The 17,056-nt window shown below is 43.1% G+C and overlaps 3 protein-coding genes and 1 pseudogene across 4 annotated transcripts in view; 1 reads left to right on the top strand and 3 right to left on the bottom strand.

Annotated features, from left to right (window-relative positions):
• LOC125723448 (uncharacterized) overlaps positions 1-9,581 on the bottom strand; it is a 48,783-nt pseudogene extending 39,202 nt beyond the window's left edge.
• The window catches only part of LOC125723415 (G-protein coupled receptor family C group 5 member B-like), a 337,495-nt gene that overhangs the window by 62,374 nt on the left and 258,065 nt on the right, over positions 1-17,056 (top strand). The window lies entirely within an intron of this gene.
• On the bottom strand, positions 12,375-14,423 carry LOC125723421 (uncharacterized). The gene is made up of 4 exons (XM_049000038.1): positions 14,352-14,423; positions 14,030-14,197; positions 13,728-13,823; positions 12,375-13,240 (listed from the first exon to the last, which is right to left on the bottom strand). Exons 1-4 carry the CDS (start codon positions 14,385-14,387, stop codon positions 12,926-12,928), a joined length of 615 nt encoding a protein of 204 aa, XP_048855995.1. The 5' UTR covers positions 14,388-14,423; the 3' UTR covers positions 12,375-12,925.
• Positions 15,082-16,979, bottom strand: LOC125723391 (uncharacterized). 2 transcript variants are annotated; one of them, XM_048999977.1, is made up of 2 exons: positions 15,424-16,979; positions 15,082-15,309 (listed from the first exon to the last, which is right to left on the bottom strand). In XM_048999977.1, the coding sequence occupies exon 1, from the start codon at positions 16,939-16,941 to the stop codon at positions 15,436-15,438; it is 1,506 nt and encodes a 501-aa protein (XP_048855934.1). In that variant the 5' UTR covers positions 16,942-16,979; the 3' UTR covers positions 15,082-15,309; positions 15,424-15,435. The 2 variants fall into 2 exon arrangements, with proteins under 2 accessions (XP_048855934.1, XP_048855935.1); XM_048999978.1 differs by having other exon boundaries at positions 15,493-16,979.

The raw sequence follows: 17,056 nt of genomic DNA, 5'->3' as shown, positions 1-17,056 counted from the left end.
GAGAGAATCTTCTGTTTTGCGTCTCATTACAGGCAAACTTGTTTTTTGTTTTTATGTCACTCTAGTATTTGATATCTAATTTTCAGTCTTCTGGCAATATAATCTGGTGAATGGGGAAAGACTTCCAGCAGGGGCTCCGGTTTCCTCCCACAGTCCAAAAGTGCGCAGGGTAGGTTAATTGGCAAATCTGAGTTGTGAGTGTTTGCGCCCTGCAGAGTGTTGACTCCTGCCCAGGGTTGGTTCCTGCCTACGCCTGTTGTTCCAAGGACAGGCTCCGGTCCCCCCCGCGACCTCAGTTTGGCTTGCTGTCTCCCCGCTTGGTTTTCTTTGGTTTACGTCTTCACTAGCCCCCTCGTTGCTTTGACTTGTGTGTAAGTTATGTATGTGTGATTGTATTGCTGTGTAGGCAGTGACTGCTGTTTTGTTTTGCAAGTGTGTGTTGGACTCTGTTTATTTGGTCAGGGAGTGAGGTGGAGTGTTTGTCTTTTGGTTTCCTTTTCTTTTGCACTTAGGTGAGATTAGCTGTGGGTCGCACTTGATAGTTGGGGATTTTGTTTGTTATTTTGGCTGTGGTCACTCCCAAAGTCTTTTGCACCGGGTTATTTGTTCAGTGTCAGTATTATACATGAAAAAAAATGAAAATACAAAAAATATCCCTTTGTCCACTGGTGTTCCCTTCTTGCCCTCACCCTGTTTGTCCCTTTATCCCATTCCCCTTTCCCGTGAATACTGTTACACTCCAACCCTAAACAGGAGATCATAACAGCATCTTACCTATAGTTTTAAAAGAGATGAGGGATATTATTCACCGACCTTTAACTTTGCTATTTCAGAAATCCGTATCTGCCGGTGTGGTACCTTCTGACTGGAAGTATACACTGTAAAAAAAGGCAAAAATTTAAACCATTTTATATCAGCCAATTTGACTACAGTATAATTTTTTTCCTCTTATGTTAAATGACAGAAAGGTTTTATCAAAACTACATTGCATAAACATATTTTTACGCAGTTTGTAAAATAACAGATAAACCCCTTTCAGTGAAACTGGTCAATTTCTTTTCTGTATTTTTACAGAAATTAAACTTATGGTCATATGCTTTATCTGTAAAATTTTTATGGTTTTACTGTACCAACATGTACCTTCGTTTTACTAAAACACAACAGCTGTTTTCTATAATTTTGCTTTCATTAACTTTAATTTTACATTCAGTGTACATAAAATCTACATTGTTTTGCTGTGATAAACCAGATATCCACCATAATTGTACTGTGTTGTTGCATGTATATGAAATGGTTTGCATAGAGCTAAGGTTATAAACATAAAAAAATAACTTAAAATTAGAAAATATAGACCCTATATTATAGGAAATATGCGAGTCATCAAATTGATATCAAGTACAATTATATTATTGTATAATTAGTTACAGAATGCCTAATTCGGAGAAGCAAGTAGATAAAGCAGTTGCCATAGCTCAGTTGACAGCGTCTATATCTGAACATGAACAATCAGGAGCGTTTATAGTGTACGCCTAGTGATTTATAAATTCACAAAAAGTTTAGATTGTGTTGGACTGCACGCCGCTGGTCGAAACTCTTGTTTCAAAATTCTGTGCATGCGCAGAAGAGAATGAAAGGTTTTTTCTGTATAAAGACATAAAAATTAGCAGTTTAGAACTGATGGGATAATCTGAAATATAATATAAGCAAGGACAGAAAAGTACCAAGGAACATATCAAGGTACGTATATTTAGACTTTTCAAAACCTAGTGGTTTATGCTTTGCTTGACAGTGCTGCTGTCAGTTGATACCATGTCCTAAAACTGCGTGTGCACGGATGACAAAGGAAGAGGCCGTTGGAAATCGTAGAAGTTATCGATCTGATAATTCGACGAAGAATAAAAGTACAACTAAACTCACAGGTCGGATAAGGACTGGGGAAAACTGGTCAATGTAAGTTTTAAGTTATTCTTTATAACTAACGGCTGGTTGCATTGCTTTATTTTGCAGTCATGTAGGTAATATGTGGCTGTGGATGAAGACTATTTCAGACATAGCTAACGATAAACGTTAAAATTAGCAAACGTGTAATACTAGCGAATCATCTCTAATATTAACATGAACATCTAACACATTATTTAAATATTTCAATTTAAGAAAGTAAGACCTACCGTTATCCTGTTACGAAATATTTGTTTATAGCTGCAAATCATGCATTACGAAATTAAAAGCAACGTATGACTAAAATGAAAGACAATGTATGCCGCACAGTGTTGTGTATATTTTTTGTTATATTTTCCTAAGTGTTTTGTCGAAATTAAATGATGAGAGACTTGAACTATATTTAAGAGGTCTGACATTTCTGAACACCAATGATACGAACTGTGCATATTATTTATATTTGTAGATTCAGCTGAGAACAGAGGAGATTAAAGCACAGACTCACTTTCTTTTTAGAGATCATGGGAGATAGGGAAGGAACTGTTTGGCTCTTTTATTCAGTCTGTTCTTCTTAACCCAAGTGGACATCAACAAGTAGTGGAGGCTCTCCAGATATTAGGTGTCGAAGACCTTGAAGACATGAAGTACATACAATTAATGGATCTTCTTGGTGCCCTGAGGCCAGTAGAAGCAAGGAAGCTCATTGGTCGCATTACACCATGTAAGTACACCAATTTTTACCTGTCAGACTTTGCAGAGATGTTTGTACTTATTTCTAAACTGATTACCTTGACTTGTTTTGTTAAATTCCAGGGAATTCAGATAGAGCAATGAAGAACACTGAAGGAGCACTCAGTGACACTGGACTGGACAGCACCAGAGGTGGTTTCAGGGGTCCACAAAGCCCCTTAAGTGACCAATGCTCCTATGGTATGTTACATAAGTGTTTACTGCTGGTGTAGCATATTTGTTTTTAAATATTGGAATATTAACTGCATATTACAGAGTGTAAAATCAACACTGTGAGTTTGAAGTGAAAACAGTTGGGCACCCGAGTCCACTGTTATCTTGTGTTCGCCACAGAACAAAAGACAAAAATGTATTTATATGTTTTTTTTTTCTCCCACAATAGATGTGTTTTCTAGATTAACTCAGAAAGGGGCTCCAAGGTGGAGAAAAGACCAAAAAGTCAAGCAGTGAATCCGAATATTCTGTCTCTTATTTCAAGAATAGCTGACATTGAGTGGAGGAAGCAGCATAAGTTGCACTCAACATCACATGGTTCATCTCAGAACATTGGGGTTATGTATGTACTGTAAGAATGCACTGAGAATGTCATCCTAAACATTTATATTATGATTTACACTGTGTTTTGTCCCAGAGTAACTCTGCTGTCAAAACTCCTGTGTGTTCTCCTGTTTCAATGCTTCAGATAAGACCCTATCCGGGGCTGCATCTAAGCAGATCCACACCACCTTCACAGTGCCCACCCTTTACAGCTGGAGAAATAATTTTATTTCAACAGGTTCCCGTGATTAACTTACACAACCTGTCAGAGCAGAAATGCGTGAGGAAGTAAGTTCTTTTCTTTTTGACAAGCAGTGTATCTGTCAGGTTTGTGACACAACAGAGAAATTAAATATTTTATTTCACTCCTCAGGGTCAAGACTCTGGTCTCCAGCTCACCGCTCTCTGTTATATTTCCATAGCCATGTTGTCCGATAGTAACACTGAATTTTTCTATGCTATAGTTTTTTATGTTTAATCATTGCATGCTATATAAATTATTATAAATAATAGTTTATTTTCCTTGTGATGTGTGTGTGCCTAAAAGTATTAAATAGAAGTAAAAGCAACTAGAGTTTCCTCAGTAATGTATTTCATGAACTAATATTTTCCCAACAAAACCCATGTTTGCATTCAAGCCTCTGTCATGGTTTGTACATAATATTTGCAACAACCATTATGAACATTTTGCAGAATATGTACTACAAGCCTCTCCAGTTGCAGCCACACCCATATCCAAACTCACATATAAGGTATATTTGTATATGTGTGTTTCCAAGGTACCAACATTCCTACAGAACCATGTTGCATAATATATCCACATATAGGGAATTTCAGCGTGAGCCCTGATGCATTATGCATACTGCTTTCAAATCTGTGATCAAAGCACTGACTGCAAAAAACATGGAGACCATAACGTCTCTAAAAGGTGAAAACACTACATGTCAAGCGCCCCCTACTGGCTAGCTGCAGTACCATTATTAGCACCACCCATCCCCATGTGTTTCAGTGGTAAGAGGCGATTTTCCACATCACTTTCATGTCTTTCCATCCACATAATGACAAACCATTTCTTCTCAATATATTATTAGTTATGTAATTAATGTAATCTAAAAATGAACGTCACTAATATTATTATTACAATTAATTTGCATATTTTGAAAATCTATACTTTTCTTCAAGACAACGTGCAGCTTCTATCCCAAGCACAATCCACATTATTACTTAAAAGCTTATTGACCCCCTGATTCTGGTATCAGTTACTTTTCAGTATTTTCAAGTAAACATTATCTGTGCTGTATTTGTATGATGAAACCAATCCTTGAGTCCAATATAAAATAACTGAAATAAACACACAGTCATTCAAACTTCTGCATTTTTTTATTTTGTTTTGTCTTTCAATAAAAGCTGAAAAGGCTAAAAAGTAAATGCTGGTGTTATCAAAAACTGTGTCATATAGCTATATTCCAGATTTATTACAGCCAAACACATCTCGGAGCTCCGAGGAACCTCCTTCTCCTTTCATTTGGGGAAGATGGTGGCGCAGGAGGTAGTGCTATTGTTTAGCAACCAGAGAGTTGCAGGTTCGAGTCCTGGGTTCTCCTGAGCCCATCAAAAGTGTCCTTCAGCAAGATGCTGAACCCCAAATTGCTCCCGGCGTGCAGGTTGGCGCCTTGCATGCTACCAGTGTGTAGATGGCTGAATGTGAGGCATGAATTGTAAAGCGCTTTCAGTTCTCATAAAAGTAGAAAAGCACATTTACCATGTGTGTTTTGGATTTGGATTGTATTGGTGTGTAGTTAATCGCTCATGTACATGCTCAATCGCAGTAACATTTTCACAGGAATTTGGGAGGTTGAAGTGCTAATTCCATGGGGGTGTATTCAGTGGGAAAGGTGTGTATGTAGGGCATGTCCCCCCCCCCCCCTTCGTGGTATTAGATATTCTGTTTCCCCCCCTGTGTGTTAAGTAGTGGGGTTGCTCTTGCGTGTTTAATAAAAGATTGTACTACCCTGCGTGTCCTGGCGTATTGCCTGTGGTTTGGGGGGAGGTTAATCTGTGTGTGTGACCATGAGTGACGCGACATGTGTGCTACAGTATACATCCAGTGTGTAACTGTATAAAGTAAAACTCACTGTGTAATATAAAATGTAAATGGATACTGTAATATGAAGCATTGCAGTAAGAGGACAATATTACAGTACAGGGCACATTGTTGGATTACATACCTGTTGGCTCTATTAAATGTTTGAATGGTTGTGGACATGGTTGTTCTCCCATCATTCGGCCGACCAGCCTCAGCCATTGTAAGGCCATGATTGAGGACCTAATTATATATATACAGTACTGTGCAAAAGTCTTAGGCAGGCAAAGAAAATGATGTTTAGATTATTCTCCTGTTGGTGTAAAACTATGATATGATGCCTGTCAAAATGTGTCAGCTTCGCCAATTCAGAACCTCTGCTAAAATCATCCTAGTATTTGCAACGACCGTCCAGTGCAGCCATGTATTTTTTGACTTGGCCACTAGCAGACCTCATACAGCTAGTCAATCTCTCACTGACTTTTTAAACCAATATATTTATATATTTAATTGGGCTATTTGTGAAATTTAACAAAATCATGGAACGGCTGAGGTCCCCCTGAGGAGAAGATTGGGAACTGAAGCGGTGTTCATCTAGCCATCCAACTAGATATCAGTAACTTTTTAGAAAACTTAAGAAATTATTACTAGTTTTTATTGTGTTACTCTTAATTTGCACACGTTCTAATGTTAAATTGTGTTTTTTGTTCTAAGCCAAAGTACACTTGCTACCCAGATAAACAGCTTCAAACATTTCTTTGGACTGCCTAAGACTTTTGCACAGTACTGGATATATATACATGCACAGTTGTACAGATGTATAGAGAACATGCTTGAGCGATTATGACGACCATTTTGCAGGTAATGAGTTATATAATGAACTAACACCAGATGTCAGACTTTTCAACAGAGAACCAGTATAATATATTTTGACCAACATGTCATGAACAATTGAAAATGTAGGATTGTACATAATTATTCGCATGACTGAACCAAAGCATTTGCAATTTGACCAAAAGAATGAGACTTTGCATTTATGATGTGCAAAAGGGACTCGATGATGTGGAGGTTGTACAAGTAGTTATGAGAATTTCATTTCTGATCTGAGAAATGTACCAAAGTGACCGAGAAAACCTTGTTCTGCTGTACACTAGAGTAAATGCATGGGCTGGACTATTCACAGTCCCTTATCCATCCATCCATCCATCATCTCCCGCTTGATCCGGAGTCGGGTCGCGGGGGCAGCAGCCTCAGCAGGGAGACCCAGACCTCCCTCTCCCCGGCCACTTCGTCCAGCTCCTCTGGGGGGACCCCGAGGCGTTCCCAGGCCAGCCGAGAGACATAGTCTCTCCAGCGTGTCCTGGGTCTTCCCCGGGGCCTCCTCCCAGTGGGACATGCCCGGAATACCTCCCCAGGGAGGCGTCCCGGAGGCATCCTGATCAGATGCCCGAGCCACCTCATCTGGCTCCTCTCGATGCGGAGGAGCAGCGGCTCTACTCTGAGTCCCCTCCGAATGACTGAGCTCCTCACCCTATCTCTAAGGGAGAGCCCAGCCACCCTGCGGAGGAAACTCATTTCGGCCGCTTGTACCCGCGATCTCGTTCTTTCGGTCACTACCCAAAGCTCATGACCATAGGTGAGGGTAGGAACGTAGATCGACTGGTAAATCGAGAGCTTCGCCTTTTGGCTCAGCTCTCTCTTCACCATGACAGACCGATGCAGAGCCCGCATGACTGCTGACGCCGCACCGATCCGCCTGTCGATCTCCCGCTCCATCGTTCCCCCACTCGTGAACAAGATCCCGAGATACTTAAACTCCTCCACTTGGGGGAGGACCCCATCCCCAACCCGGAGAGAGCACTCTACCCTTTTCCGGCTGAGAACCATGGTCTCGGATTTGGAGGTGCTGATTCTCATCCCAGCCGCTTCGCACTCGGCTGCGAACTGCTCCAGTGAGAGCTGAAGGTCACGGCTCGATGAGGCCAACAGAACCACATCATCTGCAAAAAGCAGAGACCTAATCCTGAGGTCACCGAACCGGACGCCCTCAACGCCCTGGCTGCGCCTAGAAATTCTGTCCATAAAAACTATGAACAGAATCGGTGACAAAGGGCAGCCCTGACGGAGTCCAACCCTCACCGGAAACGAGTCCGACTTATTGCCGCCCATGCGGACCAAACTCTGGCACCGGTCATACAGGGACCGAACCGCCCTTAAAAGGGAGCCCGGTACCCCATACTCCCGGAGCACTCCCCACAGGACCCCACGAGGGACACGGTCGAATGCCTTTTCCAAGTCCACAAAGCACATGTAGACTGGTCGGGCAAACTCCCATGAACCCTCCAGAACCCTGCTGAGAGTATAGAGCTGGTCCACTGTTCCACGGCCAGGGCGAAAACCACACTGCTCCTCCTGAATCCGAGGTTCGACAATCCGGCGGACCCTCCTTTCCAGGACCCCCGAATAGACCTTACCAGGGAGGCTGAGGAGTGTGATCCCCCTGTAGTTGGAGCACACCCTCTGGTCCCCCTTCTTAAAGAGGGGGACCACCACCCCGGTCTGCCAGTCCAGAGGTACTGCCCCCGATGTCCACGCGATGCTGCAGATGCGTGTCAACCAGGACAGCCCCGCAGCATCCAGAGCCTTGAGGAACTCTGGGCGAATCTCGTCCACCCCCGGGGCCCGGCCACCGAGGAGCTTTTTGACCACCTCAGCGACCTCCACCCCCGAGATAGGCGAGTCCACCCCCAAGTCCCCACACTCTGCTTCCATATCGGAAGGCGTGTCGGTGGGATTGAGGAGGTCTTCGAAGTACTCCCTCCACCGACCCAAAACGTCCCGAGCTGAGGTCAGCAGCGCACCATCCCCACCATAAATAGTGTTGATGCTGCACCGCTTTCCCGCCCGGAGCCGCCGGATGGTGGACCAGAATCTCTTCGAAGCCGTCCGGAAGTCGTTCTCCATGGCCTCACCAAACTCCTCCCACACCCGAGTTTTTGCCTCAGCGACCGCCAAAGCCGCATTCCGCTTGGCCTGCCGGTAGCCGTCAGCTGCGTCCGGAGTCCCACAGGCCAGAAAGGCCCGATAAGACTCCTTCTTCAGCTTGACGGCATCCCTTACCACCGGTGTCCACCAGCGGGTTCGGGGATTACCGCCGCGACAGGCACCGACCACCTTGCGGCCGCAGCTCCGGTCAGCCGCCTCCACAATGGAGGCACGGAACATGGCCCATTCGGACTCAATGTCCCCCGCCTCCCCCGGGATATGGGAGAAGTTCTGCCGGAGGTAGGAGTTGAAACTCTCCCTGACAGGGGATTCCGCCAGACGTTCCCAGCAGACCCTCACTATACGCTTGGGCCTGCCAGGCCTGGCCGGCTTCCTCCCCCACCAGCGGAGCCAACCCACCACCAGGTAGTGATCGGTTGACAGCTCCGCCCCTCTCTTCACCCGAGTGTCCAAAACATGCGGCCGCAAGTCCGACGACACGACTACAAAGTCGATCATCGAACTGCGGCCTAGGGTGTCCTGGTGCCAAGTGCACATATGGACACCCTTATGCTTGAACATGGTGTTCATTATGGACAGTCCGTGACGAGCACAGAAGTCCAATAACAAAACACCGCTCGAGTTCAGATCGGGGGGGCCGTTCCTCCCAATCACGCCCCTCCAGGTCTCACTGTCGCTGCCCACGTGAGCATTGAAGTCCCCCAGCAGAACAAGGGAGTCCCCAGGAGGAGCGCTCTCCAACACCCCTTCCAAGGACTCCAAAAAGGGTGGGTATTCTGAACTGCTGTTTGGCGCATAAGCGCAAACAACAGTCAGGACCCGTCCCCCCACCCGAAGGCGGAGGGAGGCTACCCTCTCGTCCACTGCGGTAAACCCCAACGTACAGGCGCCCAGCCTGGGGGCAATAAGTATGCCCACGCCCGCTCGGCGCCTCTCCCCGCGGGCAACTCCAGAGTGGAAAAGGGTCCAACCCCCCTCAAGGAGACTGGTTCCAGAGCCCAAGCCGTGCGTCGAGGTGAGTCCGACTATATCTAGCCGGAACTTCACAACCTCGCGCACCAGCTCAGGCTCTTTCCCCATCAGAGAGGTGACATTCCATGTCCCTAGAGCCAGCTTCTGCAGCCGAGGATCGGACCGCCAAGGTCCCCGCCTTTGGCCGCCGCCCAGATCACCTCGCACCCGACCCCTATGGCCCCTCCCATGGGTGGTGAGCCCATTGGAGGGGGGACCCACGTGCCTTGTTCGGGCTGCGCCCGACCAGGCCCCATGGGTGTGGACCTGGCCACCAGGCGCTCGCCATCGAGCCCCACCCCCAGGCCTGGCTCCAGGGGTGACCCGCGTCCGGGCAAGGGAAACCGTGAATCCAAGATTTTTCTCATCATAAAGGGGTTTTTGAGCCGTACTTCGTCTGGTTCCTCACCCAGGACCTGTTTGCCTTGGGTGACCCTACCAGGGGCATAAAGCCCCCGACAACATAGCTCCTGGGATCATTGTAACACGCAAACCCCTCCACCACGATAAGGTGTCGGCTCAAGGAGGGGTTCACAGTCCCTTAGAAGAAGCTAAATCACATTTCCTTGGAATTACATCAAATAAAATACTCTGTTATTTTATAAATCTGCTGCATGGCCACAATTCTGTGTCACATCAGCCGCCTGTCAGCTATGAGAGATGAATCTCTCCTATAATCAGCTCTCACTGTACTGTACAGATCTGTGTGGACCACAGGCTTTAAAATGTTCATGTGCTAAGGGCTCTCAAACAGAATTTCGGAAAATACTGTTCCATCCATAAAATTTTCTTCACAATTAACTTTTATCCTCATAATTTGTACAGTATAATTTAAATTCAAAACAAGCTGTTCATCAGCCAGACTGGAAGGAGAACTAACACAGTCTGATGGGCCTGCAGTAGCTGTTGGATGTCACGACCGGTTGTGTGTCGTTGCGGGAGCGAGGAGCAGGGAAGCAATTCTGGTAGCCGAATCCAGAAGGCAGGTTTTATTAATGGGAATGCAGGGCAGACGAGGACAAACTGCTCAAAAGGGGTACAGACATAAATGACAGATCTAACAAGACTGAACGCGGACTTACATACAGGACATGACATCAGAATGCATGCAGGACAGCTGGTACGCTGGGAATACACAGGCGGGTAACGAGGTGGGCGTGGCACATGAGAGGGCTGGACGGAGGGACGTGACACTGGGGATGTTTACATCTCCTCCTTTCAGAGTACTAGTCAGGGAGGGCTTTCCCGAAGGCGATCAGTCTTAGCAAATAATGAACAAAATAACAAACAATGTAAGTAAAGAATGAGTGTGGTCTATGTGCGTTTCCCAAAAGCCTTCATTATTACAGAATTAACAGACAAACTTTAAGTAGGACTTTGTTGGCTCTTCCCAGCCTCCACGTGAGAAAAGCACAAACTGTCAATAAGAGGAAAATCGATTCCAAGTATTTCAATAGCAAAATGCGAGTCAAATCATTGCTACATGACGCATGTAAACATGAACAATATAACATATAATCCAAATCTAAACGTCTGAAAACGCACAGACAGAATACCGAATTAAATTATCAGTTACAAATATACCAATAGGCTGAAAACATGATGGGGCTCTTTTGTACAAAGAAACCATGGACAGCAGCCAGAGAAAGAGGAAACATCAGCTCTGCAAGGCGGCGATACAACTAATGGAGGAGGTGGGGGAACAATGGAGGGAATCACTGCCGGGATGAAAGGCTACTGTGGCCAGCAGTGATCTGGGACTGAAGTCTGCAGGAAATGGCAGGACTTCTGCAGCCTCGCAAAGTGATAACTGGGGATAAATGGGGATTGGGGATCATGCTGACTGGGCAGGGGGTCAGGAGCTGCGTCACACACACAGGACAACACAGAGGGAGCTGCAAGCACTCGGGAAAGAAAAGGGTCATTTGTCATAGAGACAATTCCTCACAGCGGCTTGTGGGGACTGAGCAGCTTCATATACAGTCGGAGGATGAGGGACCCGGTCACAGCGATGGCTGGCAGCTCTTAGCCCTCCAGACGCGTCGATTGGTACACAGGGCGGATGTTGTGCCACTGAATGCAGTTGATTGCAGTTCTGCCTTTGCAGTACAAGGCAAATTTGATCAGTGAAATCATTCATTGTATTCATATTGCCAACAGGTATGGAATGTACTGTGAGACCTTTTGGGCTGGGTGAATGTTAAGTGGGACAAAGGTAAACTGGGACACTCATATGTCTGATACTCTGTATGGGTCTTATATCAGCAGCATTGTTACATTGCCAAAAAAAGAGCATCTGTGTCTCTGTGACACGACAGCAGGCAAAAATTCAAAGAAGGATGTAGAAAATAAGGAGTGGGTGGGAGCACTGGTTACTATACCAGCAAGATAACCATCTACTTTTGTTATGAAGGGTTTCGGGAAATGCTTGCTAATTAACGGTCAAACTTAAGTGCTAGTTAACAAACTGCTTAGCGTTTGAAAGCTTTCAGGAAAGCCAGCCCAGTTTGGTGACACCAGGCAGAATGATGGCTGACGACCGCAGTGGAAGCTGTTTCATTGGTCTCAATGTGTTATGGAAGGATTCACATATAATTTTCACTTTGCTGATTAAAATCATAAATCTGATTTTACTGAAATATCACTTTCTGTTTCTGTAAATGCTGAAATGAAAACAAATAATGTGAGCTATATTTATTTGGAAAAGAAGAGGAACTATTTCAAGAAAATGAATTAAATAGCTTTAGGTCAGCCCACAGATACACTGTAAAACCAAATTAGTAAGCAGAACTTAAAAAAATTGATGTAACTCGTTGCCTCAATGTTTTTAAGTTCATGAACTTAAAAAAAAATATTTCAAAAAGGTTAAATATTTGGATTATATGCTACATAAACATTTTAATTACAGTTAAATTAAAACTAGTTATTAAATCAACTTAAATATTTTCAGTTATAGTGACTTAAAATTTCTCTTAACCTTTCTCATGGTATTAAGTTAACATTACAAAAAAAAATAAGTACACAAAGAACCATTTTTAAGTAGCATCAACTCAATATTTATTAGTCTTTGTCATTTGTTTTACAAGTACAAGTAACTCAAAAGCTTTCACACACAAGACTCAAAATCGCATGTTTCAAAACTTAAAATTTTTGTGGCAACTCATTGCCTCAAATATTTTGAGTACAAACAAAGTAAAGTTTAAGTTACAGTGAGTTACACTGAATTCTTGCCCTCTTCTATTTAACACTGCAGTGTTAATTTAAGACAGAAGCATAAAACAATTCAGAGATGCACTAGGCTAAAACCTGAACACCAGATTAAAATAGCACCTCTAAAATTACAAATTTATGAACCTGCCTGAAACTTAACATGTACCATTTACAACTAAAATACACATACAATTATCAAGTACTATCCAGTACTTAACTTTCAAGAACAAGAGTTGTATTAATGCCAAATAACATTAATACAAAAGGCACACTGTGCATATTGTGGGAAAACAACTGGTGCAGAAACATTTTAACCATTATTTTCACAGAAATAATCTACATTGAACTACAAAGGAACTGCCAGGCCTTAGTAATTATTCTGATAAATGTCTACATGCGCATCAAGTCATTTTTGAGACTCTGTAACTTGGGTGACAGTTTACCATCGTCAAGACCAAGTAAAATCTTCTGAATGAATTCAAAAGTGTTGGTCAGTCCCCTGGGATAGCTGAGGTGTAGTGCATAGATCAGTCCAAACATTACCAGGACGGCATCAGCAAATCTGGGGAGGTTGCCCACAATCTCGCTTTCAATGACAACAGAGATTTTCACAGGCTGGAAGTGAACTGGACCTGTGTCATTATCTTTGACGACTGTGAGGAGGGCTACTGAAACATCTAAAAGGTCAGGCTCATCAGATGTGTCCTACAAAATAAAATGGATATAAAAGGATTAAAGATTTTTTATTAAGATTTTTGACAAAAATATTTACAGCAGGTTTAGTGCAAAGATAAAGGCATTTAGTTAGTCATGAGATTTAACAAACAATATTGCTTCAGACCAACTGACAGAAAGTTTAATGATTTTAATTGTTGTGTGAACAAACTACAGTATGATTTTAAACAGAAGATCAGTGTTCTACAGGACCCAGCTAAGCTACCAGTAAACAAGAAATTGATACTATGCTAAAAAAACCTATAAAAACACTTTGCTTTAATCAAAATTATCTAGTACCAAGGTTTTTTTTTTTTTTACAGTGAGGTCAAAGAAAAATCGCTTCTAATCTCTTCAAATCACACAAACTATGTGATTTGAAAGACTGAGGAAGGGTAAGCGTGTAAATATGTCTGTATTCATATGAACTGTTTACTTAATATAGTCGTGAGATTTAAAAAAAAAAAATAAAACTTACTGTGCAGGTCTTGAAAAACTCAGAGACGTCCTCACGTAGATACACAGGAAGGGCATGAAGAACAGTAACACGCTTGGTGTGTATGTCATGAACCTCCTATATAAAAGGAGATAAAAACAGAATTGTACATAACTTATTTACTGGTAAACATTACAATCAGATATACAAAATCAGACACATACCAAAAAACCTGGACAAGTTGTTGTATTGAAAGCTCATTTGAATCATCAAACTTTTCAAATGTTTTCCAATGTTCCTCTTTAAGAAATAGACCCATAAAATAGGTATAACAATATTTTTACCTGTTCATCATGGATTTTCAGGATTTCAGTCAAAGCGTCTGACGTCTTCCCGGTTCTGCTTGCCTTCTGTCTGAACAGGGTCATCAGTCTAGGAAGATGTCGGTCAAGCTCAGAGTAGAATGTGTTGGGCAGGTTCTGGTTTGTAATCCGTTGGAACTCTGCATACACCTACATTTTAAAACAAAGACAGACAGACAACACAGCCATATTAACTATGTGAATCTGGCAAATACACTACCCATCCATAAGGCAGAAAACAGCCCCTGAATGTGGTATATGTTGTCAAAAAAAGAAATAACAGGAAAAAGTGCTACTACATTACCTCAGATTCCATTTTGAGTGCAGGCCAGAGTTCCATGAGCTCTTTCACTGGTGGGCATGTCTTTACTATGGTTTGTCGCCACAGGGCAAATGTGGTTTGCATCATCTTTTTTATAAGCGGCAAGTTCTTCTCAGCTTTCTTCATTTCATCAACAACTTTCTGCCTCAGCTGTTCAAGGGTTGAGGGATTTTCTCCTTGGGGAAAGTTGGGCAGAAAGTTTACCTCCACTCGTTTGGGTCTTTTAATATTTGAATGTGAAGATTCATTGTCAGGATTCATTCTACTTCTTTTTCCAGCATTCACTGTGATCTCTGAACATCCAGCCCTTCTCATCTTGCTCCTATAGTTGCCCATCTTAAACTTTAGGCTGTTCTTCCATCCATTCCAGCCAGTTTCAGATCCTGCTTCCTTCAAGCAAGGATATTTTAACACAAGAGCCTCAGCTACCATTGCTATCTCCTTATCACTGGGATAAGCCTTGTAGCCATACATCTCAGATGCTAGCTTTTCTAAAATGTCATGTTTTACATCTCTTGTTAACTGAAGATACTTGTTGTTCTTCTCAAATTCAGTATTACCTTCCCGAAGTTTCAATTCAACATCCAAAGAAAATGTGGGAATTGAAAAAAAAACTGAAGGCCATCTTCTCCCACGTTCTGAGGATGATACACTTGAGATTGTTTCCGTTGAGGCAACAGAGCTGGAATCTTGCTCAAAAGCCACATGCACAACCGCTTTCTGTGGCAACTCATCAATGTCAGAGAGGGATGTAAGTTTTCCATCAAAGTCGGGGTCTTCATATTTTAAACTGAAGTCAAGGTCTATTTCCAGCTGTTCTTTTATAACAGCAATCAGTGCATCAATAGAGGCTGGTCGTGAACCGAGTTTTAATTTTCTAGCCCGGTCTGGTTCAACAACACGAAGGACCATGGGTTGTGGGGATAGATCTGCCATTATGCTAATGGAAAGCAAAAGATTGGCATGCATAAATGGTTATTAAAATATACAGATTATATGCTGCTAGATAAACAGTAATACAAATATAGTAATTAATTCAATAAAAACTACTCACCACTGGCTAGACTCAGTTCTGTTTTATTTGTATGAATCTCTTGGGTGTTAACAGAAGCGAGCCTTCTACCTCGTATGCAGAGAGCGGGACTGAATCGTTGAGATCAGACTTCAGGTGGATTGACAGACTTGTCTGGGAAGGTGACAGCTCATAGGATCCAAGATGTTCTAAATACCAGCAATCATAATTAGAACAAAGGAATGAAACAGTGCTATTGACAAGGTAGATGTGCTCTACTCTGCAGAACCTAGGTAGTCCACCACTGTCTCCGACAGACAAAAACATTTCACAGACATAGTGTGTGCCATCAATGGTAACCTTTGATGTCTGGTATATTGTGTCACTAGTTGTTAGTGTTCTAATGTGTAGCTGAGCTACTTCTGGTAGAGCTGAAACCAGAACAGAGTCAACCCTGGATGCTTGTGTTTCTGGCTTGAAAAATGATGGGGCAGCAAGATGGTATGCCATCATGTGTTGGTGTCTGACTGCCATTGTCTTCAAAATATTTTTGAAGTTTTGAGCGTCATGCACCACTCGTTTAAAAAAACGGTGTTTGGCCTCAAATCGCATTGTCCAAACATGCACCAGGGGCCCATAGCACTTGATCATGGTGGGGTAATGCTCCACATAGTGATGCTTAGGACGAAGGCTAAACTCTGGGAATGTCTTCAGCAGTACTTGCTTATGATCGCTGATTTTGGACTGAAAATAGTCTAAGGTTTCATCAGTAAATGATGGGCATAATGCTAACTGCACTACCTCTTTCAGTTCCATCAAAACTGTCCATGCACCATTACCTTCTGGTACAACACTGCCTACAAGCAATGGAAGCAGTCGGAGCAGAGTAGCATTTTCATGACCATTCCCTCCTATCGTTCCTCGAGACAGAAATGTTTTGGGAATTGGTTGAGGCCTATCCACTTTATCAGCATGTTGATATGGGAATGATGCAATCTTTTGGTTCAAATACTCTAAAGTGAAGTACTTCATCTGGATCAAGGTCTTAATGCAGAGAGAAATCTCCACAGGAACTATGCCTTCTAGAAGATCATGCAGGACATCTGGAGGAAAGCCTGTGACTGGATGAAAGTAATCCAGGGAGTCACGCAAGACACAACTTGTTTTAACACCAAAGTGGTTGGAGGAAGCGTCATTTTCCTGAATGTTTTGTACATGAAGGTCATGGCTATCTTTGGTTCTTTGAGAAAACTGCCTGGCTTCAGTTGCTGGAAACTGTTCTCTTGTGGCCAAGCAGAATCTGCAAACATAGCCTGCTTTAAATGACTCCACAAAGCCACCTAATCCATGGGCAGCTAGATTGTCAGCAGACACACAAAAGATGGTGCCTTTGACATTGCGACCAAGTCGTTCAATAAAAACACCATCCTGTTCAAGAATATGAACATCATGTAATAATGGAGCAAGTACAGCTGCATACCCATGCCTCTGGAGGTCTGTCACTTTTGCAAGCATTGCTAGCTGTATATTGTGTAATGCTGACCTGTATTTTGGTGACATATTGGCAAGTGCCCAGTATACAGCACAAAGTTTGTGAATTTTACGTGATGTGCCAAGTAGGTTGGCAATTTCAAGCTCATCAATATATAACTGGAGTGGTAAAATGAGATCACCT

This window comes from Brienomyrus brachyistius, unplaced genomic scaffold, assembly GCF_023856365.1.
Source record: "Brienomyrus brachyistius isolate T26 unplaced genomic scaffold, BBRACH_0.4 scaffold48, whole genome shotgun sequence".
In the NCBI taxonomy this organism is placed as follows: domain Eukaryota; kingdom Metazoa; phylum Chordata; class Actinopteri; order Osteoglossiformes; family Mormyridae; genus Brienomyrus; species Brienomyrus brachyistius.
The sequence above is the reverse complement of the archived record's forward strand: the minus strand, read 5'-3'. Positions and strand labels throughout refer to the sequence as shown.